The sequence below is a fragment of the Gracilinanus agilis genome, chromosome 4 (assembly GCF_016433145.1).
Source record: "Gracilinanus agilis isolate LMUSP501 chromosome 4, AgileGrace, whole genome shotgun sequence".
In the NCBI taxonomy this organism is placed as follows: domain Eukaryota; kingdom Metazoa; phylum Chordata; class Mammalia; order Didelphimorphia; family Didelphidae; genus Gracilinanus; species Gracilinanus agilis.
In genome coordinates this window covers 212,225,418-212,250,251 of record NC_058133.1, presented here as the reverse complement: position 1 = coordinate 212,250,251, position 24,834 = coordinate 212,225,418, and the positions used below count along the sequence as shown (strand labels likewise).

The 24,834-nt window shown below is 41.0% G+C and overlaps 1 protein-coding gene across 1 annotated transcript; it reads left to right on the top strand.

Moving 5' to 3' along the window:
• The first annotated feature begins 23,929 nt into the window (after positions 1-23,929).
• On the top strand, positions 23,930-24,834 carry LOC123244431 (60S ribosomal protein L29-like). The gene has a single exon (XM_044672924.1). The coding sequence runs from the start codon at positions 23,978-23,980 to the stop codon at positions 24,722-24,724; it is 747 nt and encodes a 248-aa protein (XP_044528859.1). The 5' UTR covers positions 23,930-23,977; the 3' UTR covers positions 24,725-24,834.

Genomic DNA, 24,834 nt, shown 5'->3' with positions numbered 1-24,834 from the left:
CACATTTCATTATATTCATATCCCGCAATTTGTTTAGCCACTTCTTAATGGTTAAACTTCTACTTTGAATCTAGTTCTTTGCTACTATAAAAGCACTGCTATATGCATGGTATCTTTCCTTTTATTTTTGATCTCCCTGGAGATATGCCTAGCAGTATGATCTGTGGGTCAAGGGTATGGACATCTTAGTAACTTTTTTAGCATAATTCTATACTACTTAGAGCACATCATTCAGGGAACAATTTGAGTGTACTGGAAAAAAGAAACATCCACTATAACCCAATATAAGTTCACCACTGAGGTGGCACAGTGAATGGAGTTTGGAGTCAGGAAGAGATGTCCTCAGACACCCACTAGCTATATGGTCCTGGACAAGTCACTTAACCTCTGTCTGACATAGTTTCCTCAACTGTAAAATGGTTATCATAATCATTATCTACATCATAGGATTGTTATGAAGTTCAAATGAGTAAAAAAACTAAAACCTTACCTTCTGTCTTAGAATTGAAATAACTATCAGTTCCAAGGCAGAAGAGTGGTAAGGGCTAGGCAGTTGGACTTGCTGAAGGTCATGCAGCTAGGAATTAGAAGTCTGAGGCCAAATTTGAACCCAGGACTTCCTTTATCTAGGCCTGGCTCTCTATCCTCTGAGTCATCTTACTGTCCCAAATGATGTATCTAAAATTTTTTAAAATTTATTTTATACACGTTTTGAACAAATCTATACATTTATATGCATATACATATTGAATTGTTGAATAGAATGTAAGATCTTTAAGGGCAGATTTTGCTGTTGTTCAGTCATTTTTGGTCATGTCTGACTCTTTGTGACCTCATTTTTTTCTTGGCAAAGAAACTGGAGTGGTCTGCCATTTACTTCCATTCCTACCTAGCTAATGTCAAAATTAAAATTCTCTGGAGACTGAATATTAATTTAGAATTATTTATAAAATACTGAAAAGCAGGTCAGAGAAAGAAATGGCACATACTCACATGGTAGGTTGCCTAGCTAACCTGAGTGTGCTGCTCACCTCATGTCCCCATCCACACTAGGTGCTTCTAGAACTGCCTGTGGCTTGGCTAGAAAAAAGACCTTCAAACTTCCTTGAACCATAACTTATTACTCCCCACCCCTACCCTGTGACTTCACTTTTTCTGGGTCCCATGACGGGACAGACTTGACCTCAGTCCGGGTCAGAGGCTGGTCTTCCAGATGCTAGGAGTCATGCAAGAGGCAAACATCTTCTGGGACACCAGGGGCCATGAGGCTTCTGGTGTCCTTCCGGAGTATGCGTGTATCCCTTATATCCAGATAAGCTTCAGACCTTGCTCTTTAATCCAATCAAAGGGCAAGGGTTGAACAAAACCCCAATTCAGTGGAGAAATACCCCCAAGACTGGCCAAGAAAAGTGGTGTAAACTGGTGTTCAATTCTCACCCTTAGTATCAATTCACCACTTAGCAGTCCCCAGATGAGGTATTGTAAAGCAGTTAGCACAGTACCTGGTACTTGTTCTGTTCCCCCTCTATATCAAAAAAAGGCCATGATAGACTGATCTCACATCCTTTTTTTTGACAATGAACTAGGAGATTAAATAATAAACTAAGTTCTTTGAGGGCAGGGGCTGTTTCATTTTGTCTCTGTATCCTTAATCTCAGAGAATCCTCAGAACATAGTCAATGAAAGTTAGTCTAGAAGCAGGGACTGGACAAGTCTTTTAATATCTCAGGGTTCTAGGCAACTCTCTAAGACCATCAGTTATGGAGAATGTGCTGACCAAGATTAGTAGAGGGAGCTTCCTCACCTTGTTTCTTTTATCTGTGAAATTCTGGATCTAGTTCCAATCCCTTTCATTGGTATACTTAGCATAGTTTGGGGGCACACAGTAGGCATTTAATAAAGGTTTGTTGATTGGTTGACATAGGATACTTGGATATCAGCATGGCATGAGAGAAAGTCTTGTAAAATAGCTTTGTGTCCAAGATAGGGAGAAAGGATGGTACAGTTAATGGATTTATAGTTCCTTGACTGACTAGACCTGAAAAGTTCTGATTAATGAGTCAATATCCACCTGGAGAAAGCTCTCCAGAAGAATTCAGGGATCTGTTCTTGGTCTAGCCTGTTCAACATTTTTAGCAAAGATTTGGATGATGGCACAGATGGCATGATTATGAAATTTGACATGAAGCTGAGAGGGATGGCTAATATGTTGGATGACAGAATCAGGATTTCAAAAGATCTTGACGGGCTGAAGAGCTAGGCTGAATCCAATAAGATGAAATTTAATATGGATAAGTATTTAGTCCTAGGCTTGGACTAAATCAACTATACAAAGAATGGGAAAGATGTTGCTAGACAACATTAGGGAGAAAAGACCTGGGGGTTTTAGTGGATTGCAAGTTTGATATAGTCAAACAGTATGACAGGGCTGTCAAAAAAGCTAATACTATTCTAAACTGTACTAATAGAAATACAGAAGAAGCTAGGTGGCTCAGTGGATAAAGTGCTGGCTGGGAGACAAGAAAACTTAAGTTCAAATCTGGCTTCAGACATTTACTAATTGTATGACCCTAGGCCAGTCATTTAACTTCTGTCTGCCTCAGTTTCTTCATATGTAAAATGGGGATTTTAATAGTCCCTACCTCCCAGGGTTGTTGTAAGGATCAAATGAGATAATCTTTATAAAGTGCTTAACACATAGTAGGTACAGAATAGGAACTCAATAAATGTTTGACTCTTTCTCCATGGCATCCCCCTCACCCCCCACTCTACACCCAGGGTCCTTTAGTCAAGGAGTTTGCAATTCTGTGGTACTCTATCCTAGTCGGATCATTTCCGGAGCACTGAAATCCATTCTGGGCACCAACTTTTAGAAAGAGCATTAATGAACTGAGCAGATCAAGAGGAACAGATGCAAGATAAACGTGAATCTATGCCATAGAAGGGCTGATTAAAGGAACTGGAGATGTTTTAGCTGGGATAGAAGCAGCTGGATAGCTCAATGGATAGAATGCTGGGCCTGGAGTCAGGATGACTTGACTTCAAATATGGCCTTAGATACTCCCTAGCTGTGTTACCCTGGGCAAGATACATAACTTTTCTGCCTCAGTTTCCTCTTCTGTCAAATGAGCTAGAGAAAGAAATGGCAAATTACTCCAGTATCTTTGCCAAGAAAACCTGAAATGGAGTCCTAAAGAGTCAGAAACAATTGAACAACAACTGGTGGTACAATGGACAGAGCACTGGACCTGGAGTCAGGAAGACCTGAGTTCAAATATGGCTTCAGGTACTTAGTAGCTGTATGGCCTTGGCCCATGTTAGTGAATCTATGGCACATTTCTCTCATCACCTACCCCTCTGCCCAGCAGCATAATGGGAGCACTTCCTCCCTCCCCTGTCTGAGGTAAGGTGGGGGCTCCCTTGAGGTGTGAGGGTGCAGTTTGGGCACTCAATCTCTAAAAGGTTCGCCATCACTGGCCTTGACTAAGTCACTTAACCTGATGGAATTACTGCATGGAGAATAAAATGGCAAGCCACTCTAGTACCTTTGCCAAGAAAACCCTATGGAGAGTATGGTCCAAGGGGTGAGAAGAGTTGGACATGACTGATCAACAAAAATAACAGCTGGGAGGACACTTAGAAGACATCTAGCTGAGTTCTTTGAATGTCTAAAGAGCTATTATATGGAAGAAGAATTTGACTTGTTATGCTTGGTCCAGAACTCAGTGCTAAGTGTGATGGGTAGAAATTACAGAAGTAGTTTTTGTCTTAGGAAAAATTATCCTAAAGTGGAACTAGGGGCATCTAAATGGTATAATGGATTCAATACTGAGTGTGGAGTCAGGTCTGAAATCAAATCAGCTTCTGACACTAATTAGCCTGGGCAAGTCACTTAGTCTTAATTGCCTCAGTTTCCTCATCTATGAAATGAGCTGGAGAAGGAAATGGCAAACTACCTCATCCTCTTTGCCAAGAAAATCTCAAATGGGGCCATGAAAAGTAGGATATGGCTGAAACAATTGAACAGAAAGTGGAACCAGCTACTTGGAGAGGGAGAGAATTCCTCATCACTAGAAGCTGTGAAGTGGGTGTTCTATGAACATTCTTCAGGGATGTTGTAGTAGGAATTAAAAGCTTAAGTATGTCCTGGACTATTCCATCTCTGAGGTCACCTTCCATTCCTGACATTCTATGAGCTTTCCTTCCAGACTACCTCTCACACCCTAACACTTTTCTCCTCTCTTAGATGACCAAGTTTGTCTCTTTGCCCCATTCAAATAAAGAATCAAACTTCTTAAGTGAGATGATAACTTTGGCCAAGATCTCTCTGTTTTGATAGGTTAATTCTCCTTCCACCTCATTGTTCTTATTGGGTACACTGTATATTATAGTTCTCTGTGTTTGTCTTAGCCCCAAAGAAGATGGTAAGTTCCATGAGGGCAAGGACAGTGTTACATTGAAACTTTGTATTTGTCAGGACCTAGTACAGTGCTTTTCTCACTGTCAGTTTTTAATTATTGTTTGCTGAATGAATGAATTGAAAGAAAAGGCAATTAATCCTCAGACTGTATGTGATTTATTTCATATACACCTCATTATTTGTTAATTGCCTCTAAATTGGTATTTTTACTATGCTCCCTTCTAAATTGGCAATTTTCCTATATTCATCCACCAGTGATTATTAAGAACCTGCTATGTATATGGTCAACATACCCAGTTTGTATGGTTTCCTCTACATTTATTGGGCACCCCTATGCTAGGCAGTGTAGGGACTGAAAAGTGCCACCAACCAGCAAAGCATTTATTAGGTGCCTATTATGTACAAAGCACTTTTTTTAGGTCTTAAGGATACAAATTGAAAAAATAAAATGACTCCCATTTTCCAGGATCTAATACTTCAAAAGGGTAGATATCTGTATACCAGAAAAAGAAAAAGGCAATTAATCCTCAGACTGTATGTGATTTATTTCATATACCAGATATCTACCCTTTTGAAGTATTAGATATATGGTGAATAAATACCAATAAATACAAGGTAGTTAAATAAAAGGCCACTCATGGGGTGGCTAGTTGACTCAGTGGATAGAGTTAGGAGTTAGGAGAATTTGGGTTCAAATTTGGCCTCAGACACTGCCTAGCTGTGTGATCCTGGACAAATCACTTAACCCCAACTGCCTAGTCTTTAATCTCTTTTCTGCCTTGATATTACATCAATGGTTCAAAGACAGAAGGCATCATGAATTTTTTTATGGTATATGTGATATGTATCTTTAGTTATGACATGGGGAATATGGAAATATTTACTGAATGAAAGCACTGATATAACCTATATCAGACTATTTACCAACTCTAGGAGGAGGGAGAAGGGAAGGAGAGAGTGGGAAAATCTGAATCGAAAAATGTGAGAAAACATTTGTCAACAATTGTTTCTGGGGGGCAGCTAGGTGGCTCAGTGGATGGAGAGCCAGGCCTGGAGACAGGAGAAAGGAGGTCCTGGGTTCAAATTTGACCTCAGATGTGAGACCCTGGGCAAGGCACTTAATCTCCAATGCCTGCCCTTACTGCTCTTCTGCTTTGGAACAAAATAAACAGTATTGATTCTAAGATGGAAGGTAAGGGTTTTAAAAAAGGGCCATTTGGAAGGGAGAAGAGTGGCATTTACCCTGTTTGTGTGGAGAGGGTATCCAGGAGGAGAAGATGGTTAACAATGTCAAATGAACAGATAGGCCAAGAAGGATGAGACCTGAGAAAAGGTCATTAGATGTGGTAATTAAGAGATCATTAGTAACTTTGGAGAGAGCAGTTTCAATTGAATGATGAGGTCAAAAGATATTGCTTCTGGGTTGAAGAGTAAATGAGGGGAGAGAAAATAGAAGCATTAAGCGTAGATGACTTTTTCTAGGAGTTTAGCTGAGAAAAAGAGAAGAGATATAAGATGATGTCTTGAAGGGCTCCTACGATCTAGTATAGGTTTTTATTTAAGGATGGGGAGACCTGGGCAGTTTTGAAGGAGGTAGGGAAAGAATCAGTAGTTAGGCAGAGCCTGAAGAAGAGAAAATAAGAGGGAGTGTTTGAGATTTCAAGATTTCAAGAGAGGAGGAGAGAGAACAAAGGGCATGTGTTGAGAAGTTTAGTCTTAAGGAGAAGGACCAGTTCCTTATCAGATATGGAGAGAGAGGAAGAAAGAATGGACAGTGATGTCACAGGATTGAGATAAAGAGAAGGGAGGGAGCTCACATCAACTGGCCTCAACTTTCTAAGTAAAGGAAGAGGTAACACTTTCAGCTCACAAAGGAAAAGAAGATATACAAGGTTTGAGGAGAGAAGAGAAGATTCTGGAAGGGGTGAAACAGGTATTAATAAAAGGAAAAAAAAAAGGCCACCTTGCTGCAGTGAGGGCTCAGTCAAAGTTAGATACTTCAAATTTATAATGTGTCCAGTTAGAATGGTTATGGAACTTCCTCTATCTCTCTCTTTTTTTTTTTCGAATAACCAATAAGGGGCTGAGGAGGTAGATGGTGAGAATAATCCATGGTTGAGATTTAGTATGGGGTGGCTGGTGATAGGCCAAGAAGAGGGTAGAGATTTGAGAGTAGAGGACAATGTAGAAGTGAAAGGATGGAAAATGGAAAGGGAGGAAAGTTAAGTTATACCAAGGGTAATGACCTAAGAAAGTATTTAATAGCAGAATTAAATATTAAAGGAATCAGTGGGTGGAGAGATTGGAGGTGAGAAAGAAGATGAAGAAAAGGTTTAAGAATGGTAAGGCATAGGGAGAGATGGAATGATGGGAGGTTATGGTTAGATAGAATTTATTTTTTATTAAGGAACTGGAATACTTGTGGGAAATGATGAAATCCAGGGTATAACCATTTGTGGCTATGGAGGTTGAGGAACTGGGAAGTTAAGGAATCCAAAGAAGCATCAATATGGATATTAAAGTCCCTTAGTGTAAGGTAAAGATATGGGAAGGACACTTGTGTGCCTTTGTATAAACTTTCTCTGACACACTGAATGCTCTTCTTCTTTGTCTCAGACTCTTAGAGCCCCTAGATTTCTTTAAGGATCATTTAAGTGCTTCCTTCTATAACAAAACTTTCCCGATTTCCCCAATTGTTGGTGCTCTCCTTCCAAAGTTACCTTCTACTTTTTGTCTATTTTAAATATGATTTCTGTGTATATGTTTCCCCCTTTTTAGAATGGAAGCTCCTTGAGGGTAAGAGATTTTTTTTTGTCTTTGTAAAACCAGTGTCTACAACAGGGAATTACATGCAGCAGATCCTTAATAAATGTTTATTTTTCAGTGGAAAAAAAAAGATGGGGAGGAGAAGATATGGGTGAGCCAGGTGCTGCACTCCTCAAGAACTGGAGAATGACTTGGGCCCTAGTACACAATAGCTGCCAAGTTCTGGATTGGGTTAAATATTTAAATCCAGTGACTTCAAAGGTGAAGTTGCTGTGTGAGATAAAGGAAAAATGGCAGTGAGGAGCAAGGAGTGTTCCAATGTCCCTTATAAGACCAGTATGTCAGGCAGTAGGAGAAAAGGTACTCAAAGCTGGAGAAGTTAATCAGGGATGTGGTGTCAATGAAGGCTAGTAGAAAGGAGTATGAAAAAGAGATCCACAATGAAGGGCCTTTGTTCACTATGGAGGAAGAATTCCAAGGACCACAGTGGAAGGGGTGGGCAGGGGTGGAATGGGATATGGGTGATGTAAATTTGAGAAGGATGAGAAAGTGAGAGGCAGAGGAAGAGAATGGACCGCTCCTCTGTAGCTGGGGATTGATTAATACAAAGAAAGAGACAGAAACAGATGGTCAGAGATTGTTAGCTATTGGGGTAGAATGGCGTGGGCAGATGAATGATAATGGGCACATTAATGAATAAGACTCAGTCCTTTGACCTAGTGGAGCTTCCTGTTCATGTTAGTGTGTCAGCCCTATGGCACTGGTTCTGGACAAGGCATAGGTGAAAGCCATTCACAATAGATTTCTATAGACAGATTAATAGAAAGTGCTAAAATAGGATTCATTCATTCCCATACTAAAATAAAATAAAAATACTTAATGGAATAATTACTTGATTATTCCTATAATGAGTATTAACTGAGCTCCTAGTCTTTGCATAACTGACTGCTAGGCTTTGAGAGGAATACAAAAGAGACACAAGACCATCTCTGGCTTCTCTCCATGACGGGGAAAATGGAAAGAAATAAGCATTTATATTTTACCTATGATAATGCCAGGCACTATGGTAAGCCCTTTCTAGATGCTATCTCTTTAATCCTCACAATAAACCTGGGAGATGGATGTCAATATTATCCTTATTTTATAGATGAGGAAACTGAGGCAAACAGAGGATTAGTGGCTTTCCCAGGATCCCAAAGCTAATAAACATTGAGGTTGTATTTAAGCACAGATCTCTCTGACTACAGGCCCAACATCTTTTCCACTTGCCAGCTAGCAAGACAGGAATCAGAAGACAAGACAAACCAGTAGGTAATTAAGTGTTAAGTGACTAGTGACACCAAGATTGTTCTCATGTATATTATCACACAAGTCCTGGAAGTAGGTGTTGTAAGAATATCATTAACCAGGAAAATCAGAGGTCTACAGAAGTAGACCTATGTGACCATAATGCTAGTTAAGTAGAAGATAGGCCTGAATGCATATCTTTTGCCTTCAAATTTAAGGAATCTTTCTCTGCTACACCCCAGCTGCCATTAAACTGGCTAAAAATAAAAGGAAAGGTACAATATAGGAATCGAGGTGGTTGGGAAGGGAGGTGATTTCTGATTAATTCCCAACTCAGGACATAATCACAGAAAGTAAAAGACAAACTATGTGTTAGACCAAAAATAAAGATATGGATGCATTTTCTATACCTTGTGTGAAAAACTTCCTTTATTAAATTGGAAATGGTCCACGCTATTGACTGGTTGAAAACAGGCCACATCCTTGATCATCTTTAAAAAGAAACTTGACAGCTTTTTGGTAAGTCATTTTTTTAAAATTGCTGTTTAGTCATTCTTCAGGCTTGACTCGTTGTGATCCCTTTTAGGGTTTTCTTGGCAAAGATACTAGAATTCATTTACAAGATGAGGAAACTGAGGCACAGCTAGTCTGAGGCTGGATTTGAACTCAAGAAGAGTTCCTGGTTCTAGGCCCAGCATGCTACCCACTGTGCTACCTACCTAGGGACCCTCAGTAAGTCCTTGATCAGAGCTAACGATCCAAGCAAGACTTGTTGAGGAAGAACCAAGTCCCTTAGAGGAAATCAATTTTCATCTCTTAGAGCTAAGGGTATCATTGTTCACCCCTCTAAGGCAGGTCACCCACAAAGTATAGCCTTGGCAACCATGATGCTTTGCAACAGAGTAATGGAGACATGGAGTTCAAGGCAGAGATCAGAGACACCCCCTCCAATCAGACAGAGAAAAAGAAGCAGCTTTGAAGGTTGCCCAAGCAGGTGCAGAGAATGAGACATCTGGCAGCAAAGAGGAGAAGTGACTGGGGATTTGGATGAGAATCTGCTCTGGCTGTTGGACTGGACTGAGGGGCTGACCCAGGGAGCCTGGCTGAATAGCTTGACCAGCAGAGATGAAGAGGAGGAAAGGGGAAGGAAAGGAGGATGGTACGAGGAGCCCATGAGGAAAAAGAGGACATGAAAACCTTGTAGTAACAGAGGTACGAGGTGCCCTTCTTATATGTATTCTCCACAAAGGCAGTATATTTTAAATTTATATAATAATGGGGCAGCTAGGTGTTTCAGTGGATAGAGAACCAGGCCTTGGGATGGGAGGTCCTGGCTTTAAATCTAGCCTCAGACACTTCCTAGCTGTGTGACCCTGGGCAAGTCATTTAACCCCATTGCCTAGACTTTACAGTCTTCTGCCTTGCATACAACCAATACTTGCATCAATTCTAAGACAGAAGGGTAAGTGCTTTTAAAAATTATATATTCAATATTCAAATCTAAAAAAAATAAAATTATATATTCACTCTTCTGTGAAGTTGTAAGCGAGTTCCTTAATTTTATAGGGGTGGGAGAGAATGTTTTTCATTACTGTTTTTACTTGGCCATCTTAGTATCTGTCTATGCTTTAAGCTAACAGGGTCCATTAGCTAATTCTTAAAGCTTTTGGTGAAGAGGGAAGGGAGAGCTTGTGAGCTACTGTTTTAGGGTTATGGACCCATAGATGGAACTCTTGAACCTCAGGGTAGTAGCTGCCCTCCCAGGAGGTAGCCTGGCAGCATAAGTGATATATATAGTACATAGTCATAATCCAAGGCTGCCATGTACATCAGTGCTAAATGAACAGCATAGATGGCAACCTCTTTGAAGTTCAGAGAAGGGGCAGGGTGCTGGGGAGCTTGGCAAAGACCTCTTGGAGCACTGGGGGACTCTAGGAGCTTGGTGCCTGAAGCTGAGAAGGGGTGGGGAGCCAGTGCCAAGTATAGCAACCATACAAAGCTTTTGGGTTTAGAGTCAGGAATGATCATGACCTGAGTGATGGTGTGGAGACCAGCCTGCCTGGAAGAATCTCTATAGTTGATAAGGTAGGATGGGGACATGCTTATGAAGCCTACAATATAGCACTGTGCTCTGCTTACAGCAGACAAAATAAATATTCGTTGAATAAATGAATGTCATGCTAAGGAGTTTAGATATTTTATTCTATGGGAAATATTTTTTGGCATTGGAGATTCTTGAGCAAGATGATGACATTATGAAATTAGGATTTTATTTTATTTCACTTATTTGTTCATTCATTTGATTGATTTTTTTTTGAGCCTTGCCCCCTATCTTGCCCAGGCTGGAAGTGTGGTAGCCATTAAACAGTCCAATACCATTGCTGATTGGCAGAGGAGCTTGAACCTGATCCATTTTTGACCTGGGCTCATTTGCCCCTCCTTAGGTAGCCTGGTGGCTGCCCACTCCTGGGAGCTGACTATATTGGTCTTAGACTTAATTTGGATGCTTGATTGGCTACAAACACTGCTGCAGCTCAAAAGCTCAAGTGATCCACCAGCCTCAGCCTTCCCACAAGCAGAGATTATAGGCATGCACCACTCTGCCTAGAAAATCGAGGTTTTAGGAAAATGGATTTGTCATCTGTGTATGAATTGGAGGGTAGTAGAAAGACTCGACAAAGGGAGACCAACTAGTAAACTGTGGTAATAATTCAGGTGTGAGAGCTAATGTAGACCCAGGTGACAGATGATAGTGGGAATGGAAAGGAAGTCATTTGAAAGGAATATCCAACAGGACCTTGTGTCTGTCTGAATATAAGCATGGTAAATCATCATCAAAAGTAACTTTAACTCTCTTTGCCTCAGTTCCTCATCTGTAAAATGAACTGGAAAAAGAAACAGAAAACCACTCTTTGCCAAGAAAAACCACAAACAGGATCTCAAAGAATCAGACACAACTAAAAATGTCTCAACAGCAACAAAAAAACCCAAAAGATTTTGGAAGATGGATTGCTAATTACTTGTATTTTTTTTTAATCCTTCCTATATCAGTTCTAGGACAGAAAAGCAGCAAGGGCTAGGCAATTGGGGTTAAGTGACTTGCCCAGAGTCACACAGCTTGGGAGTGTCTGAGGTCAAATTTAAACCCAGGTGCTTTGGACTCCAAGCCTGGCACTGTGCTCCTTAGTTTCCCCTGTTAATCACCTTTATAGACTTCATAAAATGGAAGTAGAACATTGACCACCACCCCTGCACCCACACACAATGGAAAACCTGTCCTTTGCACCCTTCTCCCCAACCTTCAGCATCAGGAGCCAATCTTGTAGTTCATTCAAAAGTTAGACTTACAGCTGCAGCCTAGTGTGTGAGCCAGAAGGATAAAGGGGCAAGAAGAAGGGAAGATGACTGAAGGTATCAGTTTCTCAGTTTCATGCTCTATCCCTCCCTCAGAGAGAATTTCTTCAGGAGCCAGGGCGGATGCAACCAATTTAGCTAGTGAAGTTGCCAGGACTGTGATAACGTTGCCAGACAATGAAATTGCCTGTCTTTAAAAAAAAACCACACACACAACAACAAAAAACAAAAACCACTTACTACTAGGCTGATGAGACAAACGAAAGCCTGTTAATTAGGGCTTGGATTGGCACAAGAAGAGAAGGATGAGAAGGAGTTTATCCTTCTCTTCCCACTCCTCTGAGGCTGGGAAGATTCTTCCCCAATTTCCCTTCTCCTTGGCACTACTTCCCAGTGGGAAAAAAAGGAGTATCTATATTTCAAAGAGGAACTCAGCACTCTCAGGTTGCTTTCACTTTGCTCTCTGGGAAGGAGTAGCTGTGACCCGACCCCTGGACTTTCTGCCAGATATATGGATTAGATCACACTCTTCCATTACCCTATGTCACCACCACCATTCCCAGGGAGCCGAACGTGACCTTCAATGAAGGTATTGGGGGCTGAGACTGGACAGACTTAACTCTGGCACCTTCTGTTTTCCAAGATATTTCAAATATCAGTGGCTTAGCTCTCACAGCTGTCAGTTCTTTTAATATCTAAGGATATTGAATAGTTCCTCCCAAACCAGGTGACATGAACTCATCAAGGACAATTAGGTACTCTCTGTCTCAATTATTTGGAGGTTTTAACTCCTCCTCAGTTATTTTTGTCCCATTATTTCTTGGAGCAAAGGGCATTCTGGTTGGCAGAGAAAGCAGAAGCAAAAATAGGAATTAAGTGGCTTTAACCTCGCCCCACTCCCCCTCTGCCAGAGGTTCTTAACTTAGGATCTATAAACTCGAAAAGATATTTTTTGATCACTGTATTTCAATATAATTGGTTTCTTTTTTAGTCTCCTATATTTTGTTTTATGTATTTAAAAACACTGAGAAGGGACCCATAGGACTGTCCCTAAAATTGTCTTATGATAAAAAAAGAGGGCAGAGACTCTTGCCCTAAAGCATTCCTTTATCTTTTAAAAAGTTCTTTCTTTGACCTTCCTCTTCTCCAAAACATAACTCAAAATCCCCAGTCCCCTTTTCTTGTCCTTAGTTTCCCTCATTAATCTCTTCTTCTGATGTTCTTGTCATCTCCTGGCATTTTTAGAGACCTGCCTCCAATCAGAGGATACTGAATCCTTGACCGTCCATTCCAATTCCTGGCTGTGCCTTCTTTTATATAGGTATTCTCATCATATAAAGGCTTCCGTGACCTATTTCTCCACTCCAACTCAGTCATACATAAGGATGAACCATAACCTTGATCTTGCCACTTTGGTATACCATTTACATGATAATGAATTCTGTTATTTCTTTATCTGACTACACCTTTCTAACATCCCTCCCCCAACTAATCCCAGAGGGGAAATAGAAGATTTCTTGCTCCTCAAAGCCAACTTTGATCCCCCTCTCTGCTACCATTACTTCACAAAACTCTTGTCCTTTGAGGTTCACTCTATCCAATTACATCAGCCAATCTAGACACAGGTGGATATTATCTATTGACCCTCAGGTTATCCATTTTCCCTCCGGTCTCCATGAGTTCAGCACCTGGCTCCTGCCCTCAGACTACATGTTGATGTTCAAAAATCTCAATATTTAAGTTCCTCAATCACCTGAGCTTCCATGACCCATTTCTTCACTCTAACACAGCCATTCATAAGGATGAACATAGCATTTTCACATTCCATTTCCATGATCATGAATTTTGATATTTCTAGATCTGACTATACCTTCCTAACATCCCAATTCTCCATATGTCTCCATTCCTCCTAAGCCTATCCTCTCTTCTCCCCATGACCTCCAGTCCTCCCTCTATCCTTGAGTACTCTTCTAGACTTCTGACTAACTTTCCTAATCTCAACCCTATAATTAACCAGATCAATATTATATTGCCTCTATATCTATCTTCAAATCGCTTGCTCCTTTTTCCAACTGTCACTTACACCTAGTCAGACCCCAGTCTTTTTTCCATTGTCCTTTTCCTACATCCCTATTCCAGTGCTACTGAATGGTGCTGGCCAGATTCACAAGAAATTTATGCCCTTTTGATCTCAAGTGAGGTCTCACTATAGCAAGGCAATCTTTCTGCTCCTCTCTAATTGAGTAATCCTTTTTATTTTTAAATCCTCAACTTCTGTCTTAGAATTTATACTGAGTGTTGGTTCTAAAGGCAGACCCACCCAGGGTCACACAGCAGGGAAGTGTCTGAGGCCATGTTTGATCCCAGGACTTCCCTTCTCCAAACCTGGCTTTCTATCCACTGAGCCATGTATTTTCCCTTCTAATTGATTTTCTAGACCACTCACCATCACAACAGCTATTCCAAACCTTCTCTTCCTCTTCTTGAACATTCCCAGTGACTCCTTCCCCTCCACTCATAACTGAGGATCTTGCTTCATAATTTACTGAGGAAATAGAGGGCACTCACCATGAATTCCCTCTTTCCCTTTTCTCTATATATCAAAATACCTTTACATCATCCCTTATTAGCTCCTTTTTTAACTCCAGGCTCTCATGAAGAGATAACCGTTCTCCTCTGATTCTATTCCTTTCTGTCTTCTTGGGCATATTGCCCCACAACCATCTCTCTAATCTTCAGTTTTATGCTATTTACTAATTGCCTACCTATAATATGTCCAGGTCTCCCACATTTCGTCACACCACTCTCTCAAGTTATCTAATATCTCTCTTCCCTTTCACAGACAAACTCTTTTTTAAAAAAAACAAAAAACAAAAAAAACCTCTTATGTCCCATCTTAGAATTGATACTGTGTATTGATTCCAAGGCAGAAGAGAGGCAAGGGCTAGGCAGTGGGGGGTCAAGTGACTTTCCCAGGGTCACATAGCTAGGAACTATCTGAGACCACATTTGAACACAGGACTTCCTGTCTTAGGCCTGGCTCTCTATACACGGAGTCACCCAACTGTCCCTTTTTCTCAGCCTAGTCCATTAAGACTGTCTAACCCCTGATATATTGTTTGCTGTTATACCTCATTTTGCTCCCCAGCTCTTTGCCCATGACATGCACAGGGTACAGACCCACTTTCTGCACATGCAACACTGGAATCCTGTGTATACACCTATCTCTGCCAATCACTCCTGGGGCATCTGCCAGCTCTGAATGGCCATCCTGGCGTTGTCTACCTTCTCTGTCCTATCTTCTGGCTTCATCCAGGGACACTCCTCTCTTGGAGACTTTGCCCTGGAAGAAGGGTCATTACTGCAAGTTCTTTTTTCTCTCACATCTGTTGTGATTGTTTACACTCCACTTACTAATTAGAGACTAATTAGCTGGTGCTGAAATTCATCACTTTTCAAACACAACACCACTGCAAGAAGGGATTAGTGCCTTAGACAACATCTGTACATCTGCTTGGAGCCAAGACATCATTCTCTTCCTCAGCTATAGCAGAGGCAGCTCCAGGACAGGGTTATACCTTTGCCCCTCCCCTGAATTCTTCTTTCCTCTTCCTCCCTTATACTTCCCATCCCATCCCCTTTTTCCTCACCCCAACCAGGACTTCCTTCTATTAGGGATCTGAAAAAATGTGACTGGTCCCCCAAAAGGACAGACTCCCTAAGACTTGGGATAGGTAGGGCAGGAAAGCAGAGGAAGGGTTCAAACAAGACCTGGATAGTAGCCAAGTCCAAACCTGTCTCTGCACCAACCAAACCAACTTAAAGGTTGAAACAGTGGTGGTAGTGAGGGTGAAGAATGTTGAGAGGCAGGAGGAGGATACAGCAGGTTGCATGGGGTGGAAATTATTTCTGGAAAAGAACCAAGGAGAGTCCATTTAGGGAAGCTGGGATAATTTGAAGGTTGGCAGTTGGAGACGGAGAAGAGAAAGGAAGCGCTAATACAGTGGACTAGAGCACTGGTAGGAGAGGGTCACTGACCAGTGGACTAAAGACCATACAGAAAATAGAGGGGTCATTAGCTTACCAGGAATGCAATAGCAATAAATATTTTTTCCCCAAAGTTAAGATCTTGGGTTTTTTATCTGAGTAAAAATTTCAATTTTATTAAATTCATAATGGTTTGAAAAAAAAGTGAGGGAAAAGTATTAATTTTGATGTCCTTAGATTTGGGTTCAAATTCCAGCTCTATCACACATTATTATTACCATGTTCCTTCTCTGATTTCTTATTTCTTCTCTGTAAAATAAGGAGGCTGGTCTAGAGGGTACACCTCTGAGTTACTTAAAAAAACAAAACAAAACCCATTACTTCCCTCTTAGAATCAATATTATGTATTGGTTCCAAGGCAAAAAAGTGGGTTGGGCAATGGGAATTGAGTGACTTATCCAGAGTCACACAGCTAGGAAGTATCTGAGGCCAATTTTGAACCCAGCACTTCTTGTCTCTAGGTCTGGCTCTGTATCCACTGATATCACCTAGCTAACCCCCCTTCCTTTTTTAAAACCCTTCCTTTCCATCTTAGGATCAATGCTAAGTATTGGTTCCAAGGCAGAAGAGTGGTGAAGGGCTAGGCAATTGGGGTAACATGCCTTGCCCAAGATCACAAAGCTAGGATATGTCTAAGGCTGGATTTGAAGCCAAGACATCTTATCAGCAGACCTTGCTTTCTACCCACTGAACCACTTAGGTGCCCCCTGACTTGTCTTTCAACTCAAATTTTACAAAACTCCAATTAATTGGAGGAGAAATAAAGAGAACTATAGAGAGAGGTTGAAGGGACATAAGACATAGTGGAAGATTTAGAGACATCCTGAAAGAGGGAGTATGATAGACTTGGGCAAGGAGGGATAGAAAGAAGAGGGAGGTAGGGCAGTGAGAAAAGGAGAGGTGGGACAGATGATAAACCATCAGTACCAGTTACACTCAGATGAGAAGGTTTGGTTGCATCTGATAGAAACCTCTTTAGCCTGTGGAGCCCCTTGTGATGGAAACCATCCACTAGCATGGTAGCCAAGAGTGGAAATGTCTGAGTCCTTAATGGCTCCTTTTTTTTAGCAGAAGACAAAAATATTTTCTGTTAAACAAAGTGACGCTTCTCTTAAAAAAGAGGATAGTAACAATGAGAAAACAACCCCTGAGCATTTTTTCTTTGATTTCTTTAGTCTTTTCCTGACCTCGAACACTGTATAAATAGATGCCCCCATCCCTAGAGAAGACAGGAGAGGATAAGAACAAGGATACATGTGGAAAGGTTGGCATTGGAGAGGAAAAGTCCACCTCTTCATCAGAGAACACTGGGGATGTTGTAAGATGTGGAGGAGAGAAGACTGAGGTCACAGCTAACAGTCTTGATTTTCTCAGTTAAGTATGAGGTGAGAAGTCCCCAGGTGAGAGGGTGGGAGGAGGAACTAGTGTAGGAGGTCTGAACAGGAGAAAATGGAGTAGGTATTTACATGGCATTAACTATGTGCTAGGCACTGTGCTAAAGTGCTTAACAAATATTTTAGAGCAGAGAGAAGAAGGGAAGGTTTGGAATAGCTGCACCAGTAACTAGAATAGAGAATCAATTAGGGAGGAGTAAAAGGACCTCGTTGCTGCAGTGAGGTTCCATTGAGATCAGATAACATAACTTTGTACAGGACCCAGTTAATAATTGGTAGTGAACTTAGTGATTTCTTCCAGTTTTGTTTAGCAGCTTGTGAGTAGGAGGATAGGTGGCAGATGGGAAGAAGCCAGGCTAGGCAAGAGCAGAGATAGGACATGGGGGAAAGGGCTTCAAGGGCAGAGAATAGTGTTAAGTTGAATCAATTCATCAGGGGCAGAAAATAGAAAGGGAGGAAAGTGTAGCCAGGGCAAAGATAATGGCGGTACAAAGTACTGAGGGGTGGAAAGACCAGAGATCATTGTGAGGACAACAAACAGGGTTAGGAATTAGGTATAAGAAAAAAGAAATGAGGAGCTGAATAAATGAATAAACCTGAAACCTTGGTATGGTATGTTGTTTCAACATGGCAGCATCTTCCCTTTGTGTCTGTAGACGTCTAAACCTCTCAAAAGCCCAAGTCCTTCTGCTTTTCAATGCGGCTAACCTTGGGTATGAGATGACAAAGAGATGTGGAGATTATTTTGTGTGGTCTCGTGTTATTGGCAAAGTGGATGAAGGGCCTGGACACTCTGGATATCCACATGGCCAACTAATAATTCCTTTTTCCTTGTAGCCTCCCGTTGTTTAAGCTAAAAAGGAGCAAGTATTCTTATTTTCTCATTCTACAGTTGACATATAAAAGTATACAAGAAGAAACTGTGACCCAGAGATAGGGAGGATGAATGGACCGGGACTTAATCCCAATCCAGTTTCCTTTCTACAACACCGATTGTTCCCTGTTAGTCATTTCAGTCATGCCTAACTCTTCATGACTCCATTTAGGATTTTCTTGGCAAAGATAGTGGACTGATTTGCTATTTCCTTCTCCAGCTCATTTTATAGATGAGGAAACTGAGGCAAACAGAGTTATGTGACTTGATCAGGGTCACAAAACTAGTAAGTGTCAGGGTCCAGGTTTGAACTCAAGGTCTAGAGTTAGGAAGACCTTATCTTTGGACCACTGCATCCCCCTAGCTGGCCCACCCAAGGAAGATAGAACATCTTTCTTCCCTTAGGGATGGAGTACAGAATAGGTTGTCAAATGGATGCTAGGTTCTCACTGGGCAAACGGATTTCTCCTCTGAACTAAAATCCAGCAATCTATCCCAGGGGAGGAAAGAAGTGGGGATAGAGAGATCATAGGATCATGGGAATCAATTTAGAGCTAGAAAGGATATTAGAAGGCATCTATCTAGTCCAGCCCTTTTATTTCACAGATGAGGAAGAGACAAGTAGATAACACAATGCCAAGTAGGAGAAGGACCTAAAGCTGAGAAGGTACAAAGATAGGGGTGGTCGGAAAAGAGGGGGAACAGACTGGGGCTTTCCCTGCTTCTCCTACTGTCCCCTCCCCATTCCATTTCTGCTGACATTTTAATCTGCCAACCACCAAAGTAACTAATCCCTCCTAATGGGATAAAAATCTTTGCCAATGTGCTTTATTTACATAACTGGCAGCGGGAGTCCTTCTCTCAAACAGCTTCCTGTGCATTTCTAGGGAGAGGAAGGAGCGCTATTTAGGCCATGGGAGCATTTGACCACTGCAAAGGTTTGGGGACCACTTAGATAGTGTATAATGGAGCTTAATACTCTGCCCTCTCAGGTCAGCTGCTCAGCCATGGATAGTGTGTGTGTAAAGTATGTGTCTAGGTGCCTAGATAATATATGTCCATATATATTAATCCCTTTTTTATGCAAAGTGATGGCAGGTTTTAAATCCTGAGAAATCACACTTGAATCGCTGCCAGCCACTGGGCCCTAGCTCCCATCACCACTGCCAAATGGACGAGCCTGTTAACAAGGGAGATAAATGAAGAGACCATCAAAGTAGATTTTAAATCCATTGATTTTACTTTCTGCCCTTTGGCGCTTGATCGTCCACCTCCCCTATCCACCTTCTACCCCATTTCATCTCTGCCATTTTTCCACTCTCTCTTCCTGTTCCACTTTATTCCCTGCCCTCCTTCCCATCTCTCCATATGTTTTTATCTCTCAAAGTTGGTGTTATCGATCCAAAAGGCAAAAGTTCATTTTATCATCCCTAATGGTTGTTGAATGAAAAAATGGCAGCCTTAGAGAGAGATGGGGGGAAGGGGAGGAGAGGATACAGGGAACTTGGCACAAATGTGGGCAGTGTTGGGGCTATATTTGAAGGTAAATTTACTAGCACTTTGAATATTGTTCTGCCTCCTTTCCTGGAAGGCCTAATGTCCTTTCCAATCTGCTTCCACCACCTGCTGGCAGAGACATATGGCCTAGTTTGGTGTACAGTGTCAGTGGGAAGGATTCCCTAGGCTGGGATGATATATATGGAGTAATTAGAGGGGCAGAAAGGAGATCACTTTTGGCTTTGTGAGTGTGGGGGCTCTCTACACTGGTTTGTACATTTTATCTTCTTCTATAGGAGATCCCCTTAAAGAAAAAGTTATAAAATGTTTCTTACTTTCTTTTTTTTTTTTTAAAGCCTTACTTTCTTTCTTAGCAGTGATAATATGCATCAGCTCCAAAGAAGACAAACCATAAGGCTAAGCAATGGGGATTAAGTGACTTGCCCAGGGTTACACAGCTAGGAAGTGTCTGAGGCCATATTTGAACCCAGGACCTCTTGTCTCCAGGTCTGGCTCTCTGTTCACTTAGCCACCCAGCTGTTTCTCACAAAATGTTTCTTACATACAGAACATTCTGTTGCTTGTTGGAATATGAGTTCCTTGAGAGCAGGGGCTGTTTTATGTATTTCTTTGTATTCCCCAAACTTAACATGGTGCCTGGAACATGGTAGGTACTTAATAAGTGCTTATTGGTTGACTGATATTTGTACATAAAGTTTAGATAATACACAGTCCCTGCCCTCATTGAGTTTATCATCTAGTTGTGTTATAGGTGAAGCAGCTAGGTAGCTCAGTGGATAGAGCACAGGGCCTAGAGGCTGGAAGACCTGAATTCAAATCCAACAGCAAACACTTATGATTCCTGTGACTTGGGGCAAGTCCCTTTGGTTTTTATTCATGTCTGACTCTTCTTGACCCCATTTGGGTTTCTTGGCAAAGATATTGAAGTGATTTGTCATTTTCTTCTCCAGCTCATTTTATAAAGGAGGAAACTGAGGTAAACAGGGTGAAGTGACTTGCCCAGAGTCATACAGTAAATGTGTGAAGTCAGATTTAAACTCAGGAAGATGGGTCTCCCTGAATGGAAAAGGCATTAATATATATTTACGGAGAAAGTATCTCATAAAGAACTCCTTATACTCATAAAACCATAGGTCTGGTTTAAAAAAAAAAAACAACAGACAACATACAATCTAAATGTTAGCTCTCATCATAAAGGTGAGTTTTCAGAAGAGAGAAGAAAAATGCTGGGCATCTGGACACAGTGACTAGAGCATCACATGATCACAGAGTTGCAAAGGACAGAAGTGAACATCTACCCTGGCCCATATAATACTAAGAATCCTCCCTACAACATCTTCACCAAGTGGTCGTCAAGACCTTGAAGAAGTCCTCAAGTGAGATGGAATCCAATATGTCCCAAGGCAGCCCATTCTAATTCTGGATGCCTCTCATCAGTAGATTTGTTTTCCATCAATGATGCCTAAATCTGCCTCTCTGCCACTTCTAACTATTACTTCTAATTCTTACTTCTAAGGTCAAGCCGCAAGTTTTTGGGAGAGGACAATTAGAGCCCAACACTCCTCTCTCCTATGGACCTTTCTTTGTCTCCTTGCCTGAACTCTGATTTTCCTTACCAGCTCTTCTTTGATCAGCTTCCACAGAGTGAGATAGTTAAGAGCACAGTGTATTGAGTGCCAGGTCCAGAGTTGGGAAGATATTAGTTCAGATCCAACTGTAGGCATTTACTAACTGTGTGACCTTAGGCAAGTCACTTCTCCTTGTTTACCTCAGTTTCTTCAACTGTAAAATGAGCTGGAGAAGAAAAGGACAAATCACCCCAGTATTTTTGCTAAGAAAACCCCAAATGGGGGTCATGAAGAATTGGACATGATTGTACAACAACAAAACTCCCGGAGAATTAATAGGAGAGACACCTCATTGCCCTCACCATAAAAAACTTAACCTCCTGATGAACCAATTCACTTTCTCAAAGGCATATTTTCATCATTTCAAATTTATTTGGAGATCTCTTACTGCAGCAGGCTAAGAAGGCCCTTTACAGAGAAAAAACAGCAAATAGAAAGTGAGAAATCATTCTTTTGCCAACAAATGGAACTGAAAAAGTTGAGGAGGAGTTGAGGTTATAAGAGACTGGGTCCAGGATCAACAGGATTGTGAAGAAATTAAAACTTGGCAATATATGAGAGACAGAGACAAGGAGAGAGAGACACAGAGAAAAAGAGAAAACGGAGAGCAGACATCAAGAGACGGAGAGACAGATAAACAGGGAGAGAGATAGAAACATAGAGAGAAAAAAAAGAAGAGATACAGATATCATGGTTGGGCTAGAATGCTAGACTTGAGAGAAAATTCTACCTTGCCTCAGTTTAAATTTTTTAATTTTTTTTATGACCTTGACAACTATCAACAAACATGAATATTTCAATATACAAAGAAGAAAACAATCAAGTATTGTAAATGTGAACTTCTGTTACATAGTTTGACTTTAATAACATACATTAAATTTAACAAGGTAGCAGCAATATTTCCTGGTTTGTGTTCCCTTCTGAATTTCTTTTTGTTTCCTTCTGTTTATTTTTAATGTTTCACTGATATTCTTTTTTTTGCATCTCTACCACTACCCATTAACTCAATGCCCCTTCCTCAACTTTCCTTAAAACTAATCATTTAAATCAGGAAAAACTGATCAACATGTTGACTATGTCTGAGAATGTATCTCATTATATATCTTGAATCCATTACCACTATTTGGTCATTATGCTGTTTAGCATTCTGAAGTCCTCCAAAGTGGTTTTGCTTTAGATTAGAGTCGTTTTTATGTAATCTCCCCTCACCCCAACTATGGTTCTGCTCATTTCATTCTACATCAGTTTATACTCAAATTTATCTGAATTTTTTATATTTCTTTCTTAGGACACGATAAAATTCCTTGATGCTATGTGATACAATTTGATCTGCCATGCCCCATTTAAGGGATATCTACTTTGTTTCTAATTCTTTGGCACAACAAAAACATGATGATTTCCTTTATTCCTGACACTGGCCTTATTTGGTCTTATTATAATATATTTTTAATAGTGGCTTGCCTCAGATTTCTTTATAGTTAAATGGAAGCATCATTGTATACAATGTATATTTGTTGTCATTCAGTGGCTTCAGCTGTATTTGACTCTTGGTGATCCCTTTTGAAGTTTTCTTGGCAAAGATCTTGGAATGGTTTGCCATTTCCTTCTCATTTTACAGATGGAAGAAACTGAGACAAACAGGGTTAAGTGATTTGCCCAGTATCACACAGCTTGTAAGTATGGGGCCAGATTTGAACTCAAGAAGATGAGCCTTCCTGACTTCAGGGCTGTTATTCTGTCCCCTGTGTTACCTAGCTGCCTGTATTGCACATAGTAGGCACTTAAGAAGTATTGTTGAAAGAATGCATAAAAGGCTCTTGGATCAGGTGTCAGGAAATCTGTTTTTAGTCCTGGTTGTGACATCACCTAAATCTAGACCCATAAACAAGTTCCTTCCCCTTGATGGACTTCAATTTCCTCTATAAAATAAAGGGGTTGAACCAGATCATCTCCAAAATAACCCCAAAGTCTATGATTCTATGTGTAGTGAGTGGTGAGAGAGACAGATTTCGAACCAGAGTTTCAAATTCTTTTACTGCTATTTATATGTTATATGTTATATGTTATATAACATATAATTTATATGTTAGAATTGTTTACTAACTTTTATGATAAGATTCAAAGTTGCAAAATGAAAAGGATTCTTAAAATGGGGTCCATGGAGGTCTGTAGATACATTTTGAATGGGGGAAAATGACATCTTTATTTTTGCTAATTTTGTTTCTTATTATAATCCTATCTTTTATGCATTTAAAAATATTATTCTGAGAAGGAATCCATTGGCTTCATCAGACTGCCCAAAAGATTTAGAACCATATATGGGTCTAGATGATATCTGAATGTCTTTCCATTTCTCAGTCCTATCAGCCGAGCTAGGATAATAATGTAATTATGTATTAATTCTGTAATGCTAAATGGATGGATTCAGTTCTCTCTAAACATTTATTAAGGACCTGTGGCAGACACTGGAGTTAAAAGACAAAAATGAAATACTCATCTCAAGAAGCTTCTATTTTTCTGGGGGTAAAAGGGTGTGATACAACATGTAATTAAGTAGTTAAATTCAAGATAATTTAGCATGTAAAGGAAATATATATTATGATTTGATAAAAAAGAATAGCATAGTCTTTCTCTCTCTCTTTCTCTTCCGGTCTGTGGAGTACCTGTTAGCGCAGGCTTCGGTGTAAAGATGGCTAAGTCTAAGAACCACACCACCCACAACCAATCACGAAAATGGCACAGAAATGGCATCAAGAAACCTAGGTCACAGAGATACGAGTCTCTGAAAGGGGTTGATCCCAAGTTTCTGAGAAACATGCGCTTTGCCAAGAAACACAACAAGAAGGGACTGAAGAAGATGCAGGCCAACAACGCCAAAGCCATCAAGGCCCGGGCAGAGGCCATTAAGGCTCTGAGCACCAAGGCCTCCAAGGCCAAGCTCCTCAGGCCCAAGATCTCCAAGGCCAGTGCCCGGCGTGCTGGCCACAAGATGGCCACCAAGCGTCCAGGCCCAAGGGTTGGCATCAAACGTCCAGGCTCCAAGATCACAAAGCCTGACTCCAAGGTTGCCAGAACCACTGACCCCAAGAATGCCAAGCCCACTGACCCCAAGGCTGCCAAGCCCACTGATCCCAAGGCCGCCAAGTCCACTGCCCCCAAGGTCACCAAGTCTGACTCCAAGATCAAGTCTGACCCCAAGGCCACCAAATCTGGCTCCAAGGCTACTAAATCTGATACCAAGGTCACTAAGGCTACCAAGTCTGACACCAAGGTCACCAAGTCCGATCCCAAAGCAGCCAAGGCCACCAAATCTGATTCTAAGGTTACAAAGCCCAGCGATGCCAAGGCTGCTAAGCCTGCTGAGTCCACTGACTCTAAGGGCGCCAAACCAAAAGATGCTGGGGCTAAAGCTTCTAGTCCCAAGCCTTCAAAGTAGATGCTTCAGGACAGAAGGACTTGTTTAAACCCTAAACCACCACTTTTTCTCAGCCAGGGTATGATTATTCACTATTTTGTACAAATAAAGGAAATGGTGAGTCAAAAGAA